The sequence below is a fragment of the Panicum virgatum genome, chromosome 1K, assembly GCF_016808335.1.
Source record: "Panicum virgatum strain AP13 chromosome 1K, P.virgatum_v5, whole genome shotgun sequence".
NCBI lineage: Eukaryota > Viridiplantae > Streptophyta > Magnoliopsida > Poales > Poaceae > Panicum > Panicum virgatum.
This window is the reverse complement of record NC_053136.1, coordinates 1,272,743-1,290,394: the sequence shown is the minus strand read 5'-3', so window position 1 is coordinate 1,290,394 and position 17,652 is coordinate 1,272,743. Positions and strand designations below refer to the sequence as shown.

The window sequence follows — 17,652 nt, the reverse complement described above, 5'->3', positions numbered from 1 at the left end:
ATAGTTTCATGAGCAAAGTTCTCAAGACTTGGGTCAATTGCTTCATAGGCAAATTCAAGTTCTTGATACTTGTGAGCCAACTCCCTATGCTCTTGTTTAAGCTTTTTGTGGCTCTCTTCAACTTGCTTAGCAAGTACAAGTGACTCATTGTGCTTTTTGAGCAAGTCATTGTACTTGCCAAGCAAATCGGAGTGGGCAAGCTCTAACTTTGCACGAGTGCTCTCAAGAATCTTGACTTTGCCCTTTTCCCTCTTGATGACGGATGTATACTCATTAATGAGGTTAGCAAACTCATTGGGGTCAAGCTCATCATCACTATCATCTTCACTCTCACATACCTTAGAGTTACCTTTGGCCATGAGGCACATTGGAGGTGGAGGTAGTGATGGTTCTTCATTTGTGAGGGCGATGGTGACTATGTCTTCTTCATCACTTGAATCTTCGCTTGATGAGACATCGGTCACCCACTCTTGTTTTTCCACCAAGAAGCTTCTCTTGGTGTGCCCTTTCTTCTTTGGGAAGAGCTTGGTCTTCTTGTCATGGCTCTTTTTCTTCCCAAGTCTCTTGTTTTTATTCTTCCTTTCTTCTTCTTCATCATCGCTTGAATCATGGCGATGCTTGCTCTTGTGATCCTTGTTTCTTTTGTCCGGCTTGGGGCAATTTGGACGGATGTGACCTTTTTCTCCACAATTGTAGCAAATTTTGTTCTTGACATCCATTGGCCGGAACATTCCCTTCTTAGAGTCAAAGTTGAACCCCTTCTTGTTGATCTTGTCATTCAAGCGGGTGAACTTTCTCATCATAAGAGCAAGCTCTCCATCATCTTCAACATCGGATGAGCTTTCATGATGATCATCTTCTTCATTGCTTGAGCTAGAATCTTGCTTGATCATCTTGAGCTTGCGGGCTTTGTTTGCCTTGGTCTTTAGAGCAATTGATTTGCTTGAAGTTGGCTCTTCGGACATACCAAGGATACTCATCTCATGAGCGCGAATTTCGCCCACAAGTTCTCCTACTTCCATTGTGTCAAGATTCTCCTTTTGAAGCATAGCATTGATGATGTTATACTTGGGCTTCGGGAGGAGCATGAGAATCTTGCGATTGATGGAGGCACTGTCAATTTTGGATATTTCAAGTGCATTAATGTCCTTGACAATGACATTCAAGCGAGAGTACATATCATTGCAATTTTCATGAGCTAGCATTTTAAAAGAATCATACTTAGCTCTAAACAAGTGATATTTTTGTTCACGGACTTTTGTGGAGCCTTCATGAATTTCAATTAGTTCTTTCCATATATCACTTGCTAAGTCCATGTCATTAACTCTAGCAAAGACTTCCTCACTAATGGCTTCGAAAATTGCATTTCTAGCCTTAGCATTCCATTTTAATTGTTCGGTGGTGGGAGTTCCGGTGAACCCGGTCTTAGTCGCCAACCATACTTCGGGGGCAATCGCATCAAGGTATGCGGCCATGCGAACTTTCCAATAGGCAAAGTTCTTGCCCTCGAAGTGAGGCGGCGAACCACCCATCTTGGCCATAGCTCTAGGCGGTGAAGCCTAATGATCCAAATGAGCAACGAGGCTCTGATACCAATTGTAAGGATCGATGGACCAAGAGGGGGGGTGAATTGGGCCTTTTTCAAATTCTAAAACAAAGTAAAGCAACCTTAACCTATGCAATGCTAGTAGGGCACCAATTCACCAACCGGATAACTAAGCTTCTAACACAAGCTAAGAGAGCTAAAACAAAGTAAAGCCTAGCAAGGTAGAGCTAAGTTATGATCTCTAAGTCAAGCACATGAGTAAATTGCATGAAAGAAAATGCTTGAATAAAAGGAATGGACAAGAGACAACCGGATTTTTTCCCGTGGTATCGATGTGTTGGCACACACCCCTAATCCACGTTGTGACACTCACAAAGAGTATTGTCACCTCCCAAGTCACCGAGACGAGGGCGCTCACTAAGAGTCTCCGTTCACCATCCCGGCGTGGTGGAGATCAAGCCACGTACAATCTTCTTCTCCGGGCTCCCACAATCCTTGGCAAGCTCCGCGAGAAACACCTCGATCACCAAGATCGCCTAGGTGATGCCAATCACCAAGAGTAACAAGCTAAGGCCTTCACTTGAGCAAGAACCGATCACCAAGAACGGATGCACACTAGCTTCTCTCTACTCAAGTCCTTAATCTTGCTTCTTGATTGATTGAATGCACAAGTATGTGAATGATGAAGCTCAAGGTGGCTCTTGACTATGGTATGAGTGTTTGGATGTTGCCTGGTGTCAAGAGTGGGCGAAATGACCCATTGGAGGGGTATATATAGGCAGCTCACACAAATAGAGCCGTTGGAGAAAAACTGCCAGAAAACTGCGTAGCGCCGGTTAATCCGACGTACCCCCCATTGTCATCGTCGGTTTAACCGGTGAATGTAAACTGCCTCTTCTGAAAACTAGCCGTTACAACTGGGGCAGATTAACCGACGTAGCATCGGTTTAACCGGTGAGTGTAGTTGTCCACTGAACCACTGAAAAATCAAGTCTCTGGACAACTGCACCGACGTTAACTCAAACCTATCGTCGGTTTAACCGGTGAGTACAACTTTTGAATTCCTCTGAAAAAACCATCTCACTGGTCAATTGCACCGACGTCTTGATTCAAACAGCGTCGGTTAATCCGGTGAATAGAACTTGAATTTCCCTGGAAAAACCAACTCTGGACCAATGCACCGACGTTAAATTCAAACACGTCGGTTTAACCGGTGTATTGAATTTGTCCAGACTCTGCTGACTTCGTTTAACCGACGTATAGAAAATTGAGAGCGTCGGTTAAACCGGTGTATAGACTTTTTCTGATTTTGTCTTTTCTGATTTGAGTCTTGAATGAAATCCAAATATTCTTGAGATATAGTTTGAGAACCACTTATTTGAACTTCTAGAAACCTGAGTGACCATAGTGTGCATCCATTTTCAAATGACCATGTCCATGCTCAAGTTACTAAGCCTTAACCCCTCTTAATAGTGCGATCACTACAAAACTATAAAACCTATACTAACCTAAGTGTCCTTCTCAACCTTGTGACACTTAGGACTAGAAAGATCCTTAGCCTTGACATATATAAGTTGAAAACCGAGATCGCCTTTTAGAATAACCGAAATTGAGGGGCCTCTTTTGACATATGACCAAATGAGCGATAATGATCTATTAAGCTGCACAAACTCATTAGTCACAATAATGGTTGTCATTAATCACCGAAACATACCTTGAGGGCCTAGATGCTTACAGCCTCTGCTCTATATCAATGTACTATGATCATTGCTTACGGATTAACATGCAGCCTGAGTATGGATTCTCTAATTGCAGTATTGAGAAATCAGTGTTCGACTCCTTATATGGATCATTACCCACACTACTTTCTCTATAGATACCTTTACACCAACACTAATATGGGAGACCAACTCTCTACAGGGGAACTCAAATTTTTATTCACAACTCAATTTGATACAACACTAGAGAACACTTGCACTCTTTATGTGGCTATCCTGTCATGGCACCACTATAATACATTGCATCATTGCCATCTCCTACTTGTGACCCTTTATGCCATGGTATGGCAAGGGGGAGGGGGGCACCCCTATCTATAGAAATCCATGGCTCATTTTGCCATGTGTCCATCTTTTACACACTTCCTACAAAATATGTAACTGTAGAATTTCCTCATACTTATCTAACCATACAAATACCTAGTTTCTAGAGAATACCACACTTCACCATGAAGCTTGACAACTATTACTCATACTTGCTCTCCACTCTTCTAGAACATTCTTACCTTGCCATGATTTTATCCTCGTGCATTACAAAGTTAGTTTCTGTGATTTCCACAATCTTCTAGAATATTCCAAATATACATTGCATATTTCAACATGTAGCTTTTCTATGAGTTGGAGTAAGTCCCACACTTTTCTATAAGTTGGAGCTCGGGTGTCTTGGTCGAGTGGTTGTGTTGTTTGTTGTACTCCCCTTCTTCTTAATAGTCAGGAACATTTTTAACTTAAATAAATATAGCCTATAAATGATGCATTCATGGTGGCATTGTATTGGTGTTCTTGTTTGAAAAGATTTAAAATATTTAAAAGCTTATAGTTTGGGCTAAACCCTTTCTCGTTTTCTCCTTCCTCCTTCCCTTTTCTCCGTCCCCGTCCAACCCCGGGACCTCCTATCCATAGGATGTCCTACTCGTAACCTCGAGTAGGACAGCCCATTTAGGTCCATTAGATTGTCCTAAATAGGCCCACTATGAGAAGGTAAATAATATTTGTTTTAAAAATAAATGTTCTGTAACAATGTTCTAGAATATTTTTCTGGGACAAAATTAAATATTCCCTAATATTTTTTGGAATATTTTTAGGTAACAAAATCAAATGTTCCAGAAGATTTTTCTAGAATATTTTTTAGAAACATTTTCTGGAACAAAAATCAAATAGTCAGTACATTTTCTCGGTATTAATCAAATGTTCCCAAATGTTGTTTTGGAACATTTTCTTGAACAATTTTCTCAAAATATTATTGTATAACATTTTTACGAGACATTATGCGAAATATATTGTTCAAAAATATTATGGAACATTTTATTTTGTGCAAAATATATAGAAATTTATTTATAAAAAGAAAAAAGAAACAAAATAAAAATAGAAATAGAAATAATAATAAAAGAAAAAATGGACACTAGCCGCCCCGCCGGTTGCTAGAGATGGCAGCGGATCGGGTTCGGTGCGGGTATCTGCGGGTTTCGGGTTTTCGGGTTTCGGGTTTGGTGTTGGTTTTTCGCCCACGGTTTTCAGGTTCGGGTTCGGGTTCGATTTCGGGTTCGGTTTCGGGTTTTGGTTTCCACCCGTGGATATCCAATGGATATCCGAAATAAATTATTTGGAATTAAAACTCATGTTTTATAATATATTAATGATAATTTGTTTACTTAGACTATTAAATTTATTGAAAGTTGAGTCATGAAAATATTTATTATTTGTTGCATCTTGTTTATTCATGTGAATATATGTATATTTATCTGCGGGTTTCGGGTATCCATTCGGGTTTCGGGTATCCATTCGGGTTTCGGGTATCCACGGGTTTGGTTTTGGTGATGGATTTCCACCCGAATCGGTTTCGGGTTCGGGTTCGGGTTTCGATTTCGGATTTCGGTTTTGGGTGCACGGAGACTCCACCCGATCCGAACCCGACCCGTTGCCATCCTTACCGGTTGCGGGCGCCGGCGAGTGGCCGTGGTTGCGACCGCTGGGCAGGCCGACGTGGGGTTTTATCGATCGGGCGCCGAATCGGTGGGTGCGGGCTACGGTTTGGCGTCCATCCGCGCGCTCTCGAGATCTGCTCTGCGTCGCGCGCTCGAGGTTCCTTCCTAGAAGCTGCCGGTTTCCGCCAGAAGTGGCGAGGTCTGGGGGCGCCGGTTTCCGCCAGAAGTGGCGAGGTCCGGGGGCGCCGAAACGAACGGCAGGGAAGGCGCCTTCTGTTGGTCGTGTTGTCGGTCATGACACTTGTCACTGCCAAAACCATCTACTCCCGTTCAAATAATAATAATAATAATAATAATAATAATAATAATAATAATAATAATAATAAGGGCACCCTTAATGATGTTCTAGATAGCAAGCTTATTGTGGCAAGATCCACCTCAGCTATAGGCAACACTATAGATCGGTTATTCAACAATCTATCAGTACCATTTATTTAACCCTACAGATTTTTTATGGCAACGAGGAAAGTGGTATAGATTTTGATGGCGATGAGCAAATTCTCAATTAGTCTCACATTAGTAGTTCGAGAAAATTGTAATTATAGGACACGAAACAATAGGTTCACTAAAATGACCTTTGAAACATTGACTCTTTATTATGCATGATATTTGTGGTCTTTAATCAACATTCACTCTAAAATACATGTATTTTACCTTGATGCGACTCTTTTGCCCTTCTGCTTTTCCTCCGTGACCGACGCCACCCCGTATCGATCAATTCATCATCTCCCTAAGCGCCGACGCCCAACGCCGTGCACACCGCCGCCCGCCGCCGCCGTTGGTGTCAAGCGGCGACCTGGACTCCGTCTCCTCAATCACACTCCGTGCGCAGTCTGGTACCCTAGGTTGAAGAACTTGGCGCCGACGAGCTTGTTGTTGCAGTACGCGGAGGCGTTGAATCGTCGGCGTCGAGACGCAGCGGCCACCAAACGTGCTAGGCGCGGGGGCGATGGGTCCGCGGCGAACGACGCGCGGTTCTTCAGGTACACGCCGGTGTCGACGAGGCCTATCACGACGCCCGTGGTGCCGGGAGGCGAGGTGCGCGGCCTGGGCCCCCGTCAGCCGCGCCGCGAAGCCCATGACGTGGGCTGCAGCAAAAACACAGAGGGGGCAAAAGGGACATTACACACCTCAAATACATGAAAAAGAAAAAAAGAAAAGAGGAAAAATACACCTAATGTCATGTATAACAAAGCGTTAATGTTTTGAGTCATTTTAGCGAAGTCGATATTTGGAGTCATATAATTGTGAAGCGCATTGTTTGGATCTAGATGTACCTCAATCGTAACTTTATTTTCTGGCTGTTCTCATACTTTAAAGTGCAGGGTTTCCTCTTTTATTGTTTATCGGTGGAACTAGCAAATCACCGACAGAGAACAACTGGCAAAGACGATGACATTTGTTATATTACAAATGAAAAGGTTAGTTAGCAGCCTTTGTCATCATTGCGTGCATATATTATTATATATCTGCAAGAGGTCAGATGGCATGATCTTGATACAAGTTTATCTGCAATCTAGCGTGTTTCCATGTCGGTCTAATTGTTTGAGGTATAAGCCAAGAGCTTCAAGTACAGATGAAACCTAAGAATAGTTTAGTTTGTGTTTGAGCTCTGAATAAAAGTCAAGGGAACATGTAGGGGTAGATGCAATGAATTGTATGGAGTTGGTAACGAGGTTGTTTATACTTTTTGCATTGGGCTGTTCATAGTTAATCACGTTCCTAAATTTATCTTTTAAAAAAAGATCAGCAATAATGTTATCACTAGAAACATCAGCTCCCGTTTTAATTTGTTCTAGAGATTGTATAATTGTCATGCTCACGGAGCAGAAACCATCTGATGTGATTAACAATTATCTAGATTGTTTTTTTTTTGAACAAGTGATCATCTAGAATGGTGAATGGTCAGAAACTCCAAAGTCCAAACCACGTCTTTAGGAGAGAAAAAGCAAGCTTGGTTCGAACAGTGAATGGTCAGAAGTCCAAACCTGTCCTTTAATTTGTTTTTAGGAAGATCAGGTAAAAGGTTGCTTGCTGAAGCAACCAAGATGGCTTGCTTGCAATTCAAGGACTATCGCAATGGACTTTCAGTGCTTGAAGAACTGTGGACGGGCAAATGTTCCATCTCTATTCAAATGATAAACAAAAATGAATGAACTTCAAAGTCAGAAGTCTTGAGTAATTGATACACGCTTCTTGCTGATTGACCAAAACTAATTAATTTTTAAGCTTATGAATGAAATGCGTACATCACAATATAAAATCCATGAATATTTTCAATGTTCAAATGATGTGTTATGGCCTGTGAAAATCGACCTACCATTTGCAAAATTTAAACAACAAGAGCTTCAAGGTAAAAAGGTCCAAAATGGACTGTCAATTAAAAAGTAGAACATGAACGAGCGTATGGCAATATGTAAAATAGTGTAAGACCAGATTTGCATTGCCATGTGCAGCGCTTGAACTGCACTCAGGCTCCATCTTTACAAGCAACAAGATCTATGAGCAGCCAGCTTGTTCTAGTGCTGCACAAGTCAGTTTCAGTGTTCTTGGATCACAAGACCAAAAGGCATGCTTCACGACTACTCAGAAAATAAAAAAGGCATGCTTTGTAGCTGACCAACTCACAACGGTAAAGTGGCGGTTACTTATCACCATTGGGCCTCAAGACAGCTGCACTTGTTGTTAACCTTTAGGTAAAATCCCTACTTTTTAACCATCCGATGCAGCTTTATTTTCCCACTCAACAAATAATTTCCGGCCTCATTTCTAATATTTTAATGAGTGGCCACCCATGGATTTGCAAAAGTCATCATCATCATATCAAAGGGCTGAGTGCAAAACACCACTGCAAAAAGATGTTTTTTTAGGATATGGTTAAAAAGTAGCATGATTTTTTAGGGTCAGCCACATCACTGTTGCCATGTAGGGATGAGGTATACATGGAGATTATTTTTGTGTGCATTTAATTAATATACATCTCTGTGGTGGTGTGTTCTCTTTTTGTGCTCATTAGGAGGTGAGATGGTGGCGTCTTTTGCTTCGCATCCAGGGATTAGCTTTCTTTAATCTCATGATGAGTATTGGATCAGAAGCAACGGCTCACAGCATGTCAACCATTTGTGTAGGCATAAAATATGAAGGCGGTGGAGGTGGTGGAATCCACTTGTTGTTAGGGCTTGAAAGGCAGAGATATCACAGGATTACAAATCTTCTTTTGGTCACTTCACAATCTACTGTGCCTAAGCTTTTATTTTTCTTGATTTGCTATAAACTAAAATGTATGGATTGTCTTCAAAGTGTGACAGTTACTTTATGAAATGTTACATCTAGAATTCCATTGTATGATTCTGAAAAAAAAAGCTACTTGTGTATATTTACATATCTGTCTGCATTTTTCCTATAAGGCACTGCCACAGATAGAGCCTCATATGCTTAGTACGTGGTTCAAGAAAAAAGTTTAGGAAATAAAAGCACTCAATTTGCATAGAATATTAGAGCTATAGCTCTCCATTAGTGGACACTCTTTTTATCAATTCAGAAAAAAGTAAAATTTTGTTGTGATGACGAGACGCAATTAGGCGGTGATAGTGGATGATGCATCTAGTGTGAGTAGTACCCCAACAATAGATAGATTGCCCGGCACATTTCCAGGTGTTTGCAAGCCCTTGCACTCTTGTAGCTGGTGATAAAAAGGAGGGGAATCCATCAGTTCCATTCCATATTTCCATCCATCCATAGAACATTTGCTTTGTGGAATGGGAGGGGTATAAAGCAGAGGCATGCATAAAAGGGAATCTGCAGACAGCACTTGGACTGATGGAAATTTCTTGAGGGTGAGTGGAGCTGGATGCCTCTCAGCCTCTGTGATCTCTCACTCTGTGTGTGCAGTGCTTGTAGACATGCATCAAGTGGAGGTGCAAACATATTTGGTTTGGAAGACCGAAAGTCCAAGGCCATGAAGTTGCTCGCCTTTTTACCAGCCGGATAATCATGGCTCCCAGCAGATTAGGGTATTAGGCCCCACTGCTGCTGCCATTCTCTGAGGATCGTATAGATTGTGTAAGCTGAAGCCCTAAGCATCTTCTAGTGCAAATTCAAACCATATCAGTATATCATACAAATTTTTATATTCACCCATGTTTTATGCTTGTGCTCTTTGCTCTTTGTGGACCCAACAAATATATGCATATATATAGGTGATTCTGGAAGCAATTTCAATGGACAGACTTGATAGATATGCAAAATGAAGAATCACTCGAGAGTTGAATAGCAAGATCACTTTTTTGTGTGCAATTTTTTTTTGAAATTTCGAATCACTGTATGGAATGCACTAAATACTGAACATATAATCGCTGTTACAAAAGTCTGCTCTGTTTCTTTGTGCTAGTCCTGATGACCTGAAGGGGGCATCTGTTCCCACGGAAAGAAGGGGGGAAAGGGTAAAATGAAGGCATCAGGTGGTTTGCATGTCACGTCAGACCTGATTTGGCCCACTGCAAGAAGTATCAGCCCAAAAAGCAACCGAAGATAATGGGCTCTGTAAACAGCCCAACGAAGTTCAGGAATCGAGTTGCCGTCCGATGTATTCTCCGGCGCCGGACACGCGGCCGCCGCGACGATGGACTGCGCCGGAGGCGGAGGCCCCGTCGAAGACTTGCTCCTCGGTGGCGCCGGCGACGACGGAGATCTCGCCATCTTCTGCGATGGCGTGCCCACGCTGGCCGGCGATGGAGGGTACGGCGAAACCAACTGTAACGATTCTTTCTTTCTTGTAGATGCAGTAGACTATATGCCGTGCGTAGATTTTATACTCCCGCGGTCGTTGTCGCTGCAGATTGTTTTTTTTTTAATTTGTGGGCGGTGTTCGTTAAATTATTATAGACTTGATTTGGGTGATGTAGTCTCTGATGCCTATGTGCTACTCCATATAGCCTTCGCGTATCTTTTTTCCCTCAAAAAGAAAGGAGCCTTATGATCTGTCAGGAAACAGTTTTGAGGGAAGAGTCCCTGCATTTCTGTAAGACTGAAACCTAATCTGCGGTTTTGGCTTATGCGAGTTTAGGAAATTTCACCTGTCGGCTGTCCTTGTGTATGGGTGGATTGAATTTGATATTTGCATTAGAGAATTGCAGCACTAGTTGCTCCATAGGTGCATCCAAGCAAATGCTGTGTTGATACCTGTGAATGGTAATATTCTACATTACTTGTTAATTCTTGTTACAAGTACGTAGATTTTACTGCATATATGAGTGCTGGTGCTGACGTCATTACAAGTCTTGCTAGCGATCCTTGAAGCAATCAGCGTTTGTGTGCTAGCTGGGAGCCTGGGATAGGCTGCTCCGATGTTCATCCTGCATTATATAATATATGGAAATGATTTGCATAATTATGGGCTAGATGTTTGTATTCTATCTTTCAACTGAAATATAAGCAGCAGAATCTTTTACCAGATACTTGAGCAGCTGCACTGCACTTACACATGTTCTGTTTATATTTTCTTTTGTTGTATTCGGTACTTAATTTGCAATTGTGGCAGACTTGGGATTGATGGATTCAGTGGAGATGATTGTGGCTTTGAGCAATCTAATTTAGGGAAAAGGTATGGCTTTATATCCTTACCCTTATTTCTGATTTTGAAGTATTCTTGTATTTAGCTGAATCATTTTCTTTAATGCGTGTGGATGTATTTGAGCCTCTTGCCCTTCCATTTCATTGGTTCAAATCTCCCAACTGGATAACTCGAGACTTTAGTGTTTATAACAAGCATGCAAATCCAGCCAGATACTCACCCAATAGCATAATGCTACAACTTTTTTTTATTTCTTATGCTTGCCGATGTTATAACTAGCACTACCAACATAGCATCTGTTTAGTATTATTTTTTTATCCACTTGTTTAACACAACTACTTAGATTTTATGCAGGCCTAGAGATGAACCATCTTCATCTGGTACGAAATCCAAAGCTTGTCGTGAAAAAATGAGGAGGGATAGGCTGAATGACAGGTACCGTGAAAGTGAAACTACACCTCTCAGCCATAGTTCTAGAAGAAAGGGTGCACATAGAAAGGGTGCACATACTTGCATATAACTTAGTTCTGATCTATTATTTTGACCTGCAGATTTCTGGAATTAAGTTCGGTTATGAATCCTGGTAAGCAAGCTAAGTTGGATAAAGCAAATATCTTAAGTGATGCAGCCCGTATGTTGGCACAACTTAGAGGTGAGGCAGAAAAGCTTAAAGAATCAAATGAGAAGCTGCGAGAGAATATCAAGGACCTGAAGGTATCTTCTTCATACAGCTGATTTTTCTTACAAATATTCCTCTGGATTTCAGAACATTTGATGCCCTCTGCATTCTTCATGTATTTTACAATTGTGTGTGGTGAAAATGCATGTTATTTTTGTTGTTCTGCTTATACATACCAGGTCCAAGCAGGCAAACTTGTTCTACTAAGTCCTGCCCATTTTGTTTATCCCGCAGCCATTGCTTGGTCCATGAATTAAGTTTCTAGATATGCTATAATTAATATGCAAGTTTAGTGATCGGTGGTTTGACCTCCCATACCTCTATATAGAGCCTACGAGCCAGCGAATTTGTAGGTTTTCAATTGCGAAATCATATATTATCTTTCCAGGAGGAGAAGAATGAGCTCCGAGAAGAGAAAGTGAGACTGAAGGCAGAAAAGGAGAGACTGGAGCAGCAAGTTAAAGCAATGAGTGCAGCTCCTACAGGATATGTTCCCCATCTCCCTCATCCAGCTGCATACCATCCTGCTGCTTTTGCTCCATTTGCACCACCGCAGCAGGCTCCAACCAATAAAGGCGCTCCAATCCCCGCAGCGTTCCTTGGGATGGCAATGTGGCAGTGGCTGCCTCCGACTGTGGTGGACACAACTCAAGATCCGAAGCTCTGGCCACCAAATGCTTAGCTGCAGCTACTGCATAATGCTGCTGTCTCATCCATTGGCGGCAAATCAGTGTCTGTAGGTCCCTGGAGAGGAAAGAAGTCTGCAACTCCGGTCATGATTTTTCTGTTACTGTTATTTCCAGCAGTTGTTCCATTGAAGGGTGATGTCTGTAATTAATATGGATCTTAACCCGCTAGTTGCATATATTCCATTGCGACCTTGTCTCGTCTCACCATCTGTGAGCATGATCTGCTGAAGCTGTCTGTCTGATCTTTGTTTTCCAAGGTTCCGATTTGAGCATCAGCAATTTTTGTATTGTCGTGCTAGTTCTCGTCAGGGTTAGCGTGTGAGCACACAGCTCATGCACAGCGGAATAAAATAATGTGATAAGATAAATCATTTCCGGTTCTCAGCTCATGCACATACAGCTGATCCAGAAAATATGTTAGGAATGAGCTCATCGACAAAAAATAAAAAAAAAATGCTCTGCAAAGGGAAAAACAACTCAGGATACGCATCTCTTTATCACTATCATTGTCAGTGATCACAAATAATACGGGAGTGTATTTCTACTGCTCTTTACAATGTCCTTTTTGCTCAAAAGAAAAGGCTCCCCGTGATCTCAAACTAGAGCAAACTTGCATAACTGTTAACAAACTCAGTTTTCTCTTTCCGCTTCCTCTATGTGTTTTTCCCCTTCAAATACAGGATCAGAATGATATAACAAAGGTGCTCTAATCAAGAACAGGAACAAACCCACCACTTTTCGATTTGGATCTGTGCGATTTCTATTATGCCTCCTGTTGTCCATAACGGCACTGAATGGATTCCCCAGCGATGAGCTTCTCCAGGGCATCTGGCGGAAGGCCAATCATCTCAAGTGTTTTCTCCCAAACCAACTGCGAAGTTTCAAGGTTGTGTGCCTCTTCAGATGCATTCATTGGATTACAATCGTAATTAATGCAAGCGCAAACAGGCCAGTCTTCAGACTTCAGCATCTCACAGTATTCCAGAACCTGGGGGTCAGATGCTGCAAATATTGTACTCCTAGAACCTGAATGGCATAAATATTTGTGTATATCAGAAGATGTATAGGTTGTTAAATGATAAAATATGCCAACAGAAGTTCAAAAATTCACCTTCTTGAGCATCAAATATGAAGTAGGGAATCAAATGATAGGCAGCTACAACAACCTTAGGAAGATCTCTTGCCTGTGTCATGTGATAAGCACCAACTTTTAGCGAACAAACATACAAAAGGAAAGAAGAATGGGTTGATACATTGTACACATGAACCACTTATCCCGCAATATATGCACCTTTTAATTATGTTCAATTAATCATGAGGTGTCATTGTGTTCAATTAATCATGAGGGTTGACTTCCAACCCTTTATATATTTCTCAAAACGTGAAAGTTTGGTAGCAAACATGTTATAGGAATTCACCTCGTGAAACAGAACAAATGATTAGAGAGAGAAAAAATGGAAATGGAACTCACAACATTCGTGTCGACAATCCCAGGAGAAGCGCAAATAATGTTGATGCCAGCTTCTGCAGGGATTCTCTTATGAAGCATGCTGCTAAATTTTATCTGAGAGTGAAACAAAGAATAGTTCAGACCTAACTAACATGAAACACACATGCATGTATAGGTTAGTGTATTGTTCCAATAGAACAGAAGAAAAAACAGTTGAAAAACAAACAACATTTTAGTAGCAATCTATGACAAATGTGGTACCTGTGCCAACTTGCTATTTGAATATCCCAGCCAACTTCTATATTTCCTCTTTCTCAAGTTCATATCCTCAGCATCAACAAAGCCTACAGTGTGCATCTGTAATTGGAGACATACATGTCGGATGCTGCTAATGGTCAAAATAAAAACTGTACAATTGCAACATACTTGATTTCAAATCAACATCAGAATGGAAAATCTTTGGACTTGGAAAAACAGTTGATTGCATTCATGGTAGAAAATTGCACACTAGAGCAGAATTGGTGAGGGAACAGAACTCACAATTGAATTGACATTAACAATTCTGCAGGGAGAACCTCGGAGAAGGGAAGGTATAAGCAACATCGCCAGTAATGCAGGTGCAAGATGGTTTACTTGCATGTGCTCTTCGTGACCATCCTTTGAAAAACGCTGTGGCTCTGCATGAAAGCGAAAGTGTTGATTACCTCTAGTACAACTTAAATACAGCATGTCTGCTTAAACGAACCCTAGAAGGTCAACACCCAAAGGATTGCGCTTGTAATTAAGCAGACCTCCTATAGCGAAGATTCCAGCATTGTTGATCAACACGTGTAAGGGTGCCATACGAGCATTCCAAGCATCAGCAAATTTGACAACCGAATCGAGGGAAAGCAGGTCAAGTTCCATCACCTTAAAGATTAATGTTCAAGAAATATCAAATACCTTGAAGATAAACCAAATGAAAAGATGCCTGACAAAGTTATAAACATGCCTTCATTCTTCAACAATAAAGGTATCCATATCTTTTGATTGATTATAGATGTCCAGTGTGAGCATAGATATAGACAGCATTAGTTTTTTTTTTAAAAAAAATGGCAGCATAAGTGGTTAAGGGCATACATCTTAAACAAACATAATCAGAAGCTCAAATTTATGTTACATCAGATCAAAAAAGGGTAGTAATATATGCCTTGAAGGCAACAATCAGGAAGTACAAAATATATTTAGCATGTTAAAAGCCCTCATCCATCAACCAGGGCCATAGCAAGCATCTTGAAAATTTACCTCAGCATTTAGTGGAGCTCCTGTTTCTGAACTTTCATTCTGCCATTTCTGAATCAACTCTTGTGCCACCTTGGGTCTCCTAACTGCCATCACAACATGTGCCCCGGCCTGTGTGAGTTGTCTGTTATGATGATGAAGGTAAAAGGATCCAGATTAGTATCATCTTCAGAACAAGATGCAAGCTTCTCACAGTGGAGCCTGCCTTCTGATCTATAGCTTCGTACAAAGACAACTTCACTTCAAAATTCCCACTGATTAAAGGAAAATGTGAGCTGGCAAGAAGACTAGTTTCTCCAATATACAATGGAGGTGAGTAAACAGAGACACCTTGAAGTTGAACAATTTTTTCCTTAATTCACTGATTAGATCAAAAGAAAGTTTTGAATCAACACAACAGAACATTTTAAGCTACTGCATGGCCAGATGCAGAGTTGACATGTTGAGCGCAGTCAGATTTTGACGTATTTACAGGTTTGTAGAGTGTCGAGGCACCATCATGAACTAGAAATAAATACTTAAGTCACTAAAATACACACAAATGAAATGAGGAGACATGTACTCCCTCCGTTCCAAAATGTAGTTCATTTTGGCTTTTATAGATTCTTAGTATTTACTATGCATCTAGATATAATATATGTCTAGGTGCATAGCAAAATGCATACTTCAATTAATTTTTGGTTGGCACAGAAGTCACATTTCACATGAACGGAAAGACAACATGCGTCGAGCCAGGGATGCTTGTTTTCCACATACATCAACGAATAAGCAAAAATGTTACTTTTTTGTAAAGAAAAAGAACTCTAATTTGTGTTTTTCAAAATTTCCTTCTTATGTGTTATTTGTATCTTTATTTAATTCTTTCTATGGTTATTTCAAAAACCTTTCCCTATGTTATTTTGTGTGGTTAGAGTGCTTGACATGATCATCTAGAATGTTTGATTGATTGAATTCACAACTTTCTAGTGAAGGAAAGCTATACTCAAGTACTCTCTCTCTCTCTCTCCCCCCCCCCCCTCTCGTTATATCAGCAAAAAGACTGAGAAAGATACACTAAACAGGATCTGCTCTTGAGTATGTTATCATCCATTCGAATTGAAGAAACAGCCCTAAGCTCGGCAACAATCCTGCAGGCAGCAGGCAAACCGCAATGGCCGGATAAAAGATACAGCAACGCGAAGAAGAGAAAGGAAAGAGAGACCTTGCGATCTCGAGGCCGATGCCGCTGGTGGCGCCGGTGACGATGATGGAGACGCCCTCGAGCGGGGGCAGCTCGAGCGGGTTGGCGAGGTGGCTGGCGGCGATGCGCTGGAAGAGGAACTCCCCCACGATGGCCATCCAGCCGCGGCCCCATTCGAGCCACCCCAGCGCCTCCCTCTTCCCCCTCGGCTCCCCCGCCCCATCCTTGCCGCTGGCGGCGGCTCCCTCCCCGGCTGAGGAGGCGCTCTCGCCCCCGTCCTCCGCCGGCGCGCGGCGGTGGCGCAGGTCGCCGGCCATGTGGGAGGAGGAGGAGGGAGAAGACACGAATCGAATCTTTGAGGAGGGAGGGAGGAGGCCGCGCCGGCGTCGTGTGGACTGGTGGTAGTTACTGTGCAGTGGTGTGGGTGGAGCTGGAGCGAGATGGCGATCTGTGCTGCCGCGACGGACACGAGACGGCGACTCCAGCTGGGCCGTTCCGTGTTCGGCTGGCCCATTCTGGGCTGCTTGCGGCTGGTTGCGGCTGCTCCTGCTGCATCCTGCATGCGCCCGCAGCTGTGCAGCAGTCGGCTGCTTTTTGCAGCCGTCATCCGTCAAGCAGCCGCTGCTGCTTTCACGTGCCACGCACTCACGCTGCTGCTTTTTGGAGCCCTTGTCGCCTTTGTCGGACCTGCACGCCCCGTGGCGCCCACGGAGGATTGATTACAAAACTCTATGATACTCCATGGGTAGGTAGTCCAGGCTCCATCGGCACTGTTTACTCTATGCATCTACCCACACGATTTTGTTTTAGAAGGTACACTTCTCAAATTCTAGAAGATTTGTCAATTTTTTTCCGCAAAATCTATACATCACGCACGCGGCTGCGAGCCAACGCGTCGCACCAACACGTCGCAGAAGGGGGAAAGGCGGAAAGCCCATGTTCATCTTCTTGCCTGGGCTAGAGGAGGGGGAGCAACCGCCAGCGGGCTAGGAGAAGGGGAGGGGGAGGGGTGGTAGGGGGTGGAGCGGCAGCGAGCGAGGTCGCCGGTGACCGGAGTGGTGAAGGAGGCAGCGAAGCTATAGAGTTTCGAATTGTCGGGACTTCCATGGCCACCGACCGATGGAGGGTTAGGTGATGCAGGAGCGCCGTCAGCCGGGCGCGGGGCCGGACATTGTGTGGGCAGTGGTCGACGGTAGCGAGTTTGGTTAGCGTTGGAGAACGGGGCGGGGGCGGTGGAGCAGTGCGCCGAAGGACCGGAGATGTGAAAATTGCGATGAATAGGCGCTCTCAACACCAACCCCCCCCCCCCCCCCGGTTTGGAGGTAGATCCAGGATCAAACTAATTAATGCATTCAACAGACACACCTGTAGGTGTCCAAGTTGAAAGGAGTGGGTAGCACTGAACCTGGTGTTGATATCTGTCACGCTCAATTTAATTCAGTCCAAGCCGCAGTTTTAATTAGCTGAAATTTTAGCGTGGCTGTATAGTGGATGA

At 42.7% G+C, this 17,652-nt stretch overlaps 2 protein-coding genes across 3 annotated transcripts; one reads left to right on the top strand and one right to left on the bottom strand.

The window, feature by feature from the left end:
* Positions 1-9,824: 9,824 nt before the first annotated feature.
* On the top strand, positions 9,825-12,475 carry LOC120698602 (transcription factor ILR3-like). Of its 2 annotated transcripts, none has more exons than XM_039982318.1 (5): positions 9,825-10,060; positions 10,846-10,908; positions 11,233-11,313; positions 11,430-11,592; positions 11,946-12,475. In XM_039982318.1, the coding sequence occupies exons 1-5, from the start codon at positions 9,840-9,842 to the stop codon at positions 12,237-12,239; spliced, it is 822 nt and encodes a 273-aa protein (XP_039838252.1). In that variant the 5' UTR covers positions 9,825-9,839; the 3' UTR covers positions 12,240-12,475. The 2 variants fall into 2 exon arrangements, with proteins under 2 accessions (XP_039838252.1, XP_039838327.1); XM_039982393.1 differs by having other exon boundaries at positions 9,865-10,043.
* Positions 12,476-12,711: 236 nt separating this feature from the next.
* On the bottom strand, positions 12,712-16,652 carry LOC120698530 (dehydrogenase/reductase SDR family member FEY-like). The gene is made up of 8 exons (XM_039982224.1): positions 16,179-16,652; positions 14,981-15,101; positions 14,488-14,605; positions 14,237-14,373; positions 13,958-14,053; positions 13,718-13,810; positions 13,358-13,430; positions 12,712-13,272 (listed from the first exon to the last, which is right to left on the bottom strand). The coding sequence occupies exons 1-8, from the start codon at positions 16,472-16,474 to the stop codon at positions 13,010-13,012; spliced, it is 1,197 nt and encodes a 398-aa protein (XP_039838158.1). The 5' UTR covers positions 16,475-16,652; the 3' UTR covers positions 12,712-13,009.
* Between the last annotated feature and the right edge of the window lie 1,000 nt (positions 16,653-17,652).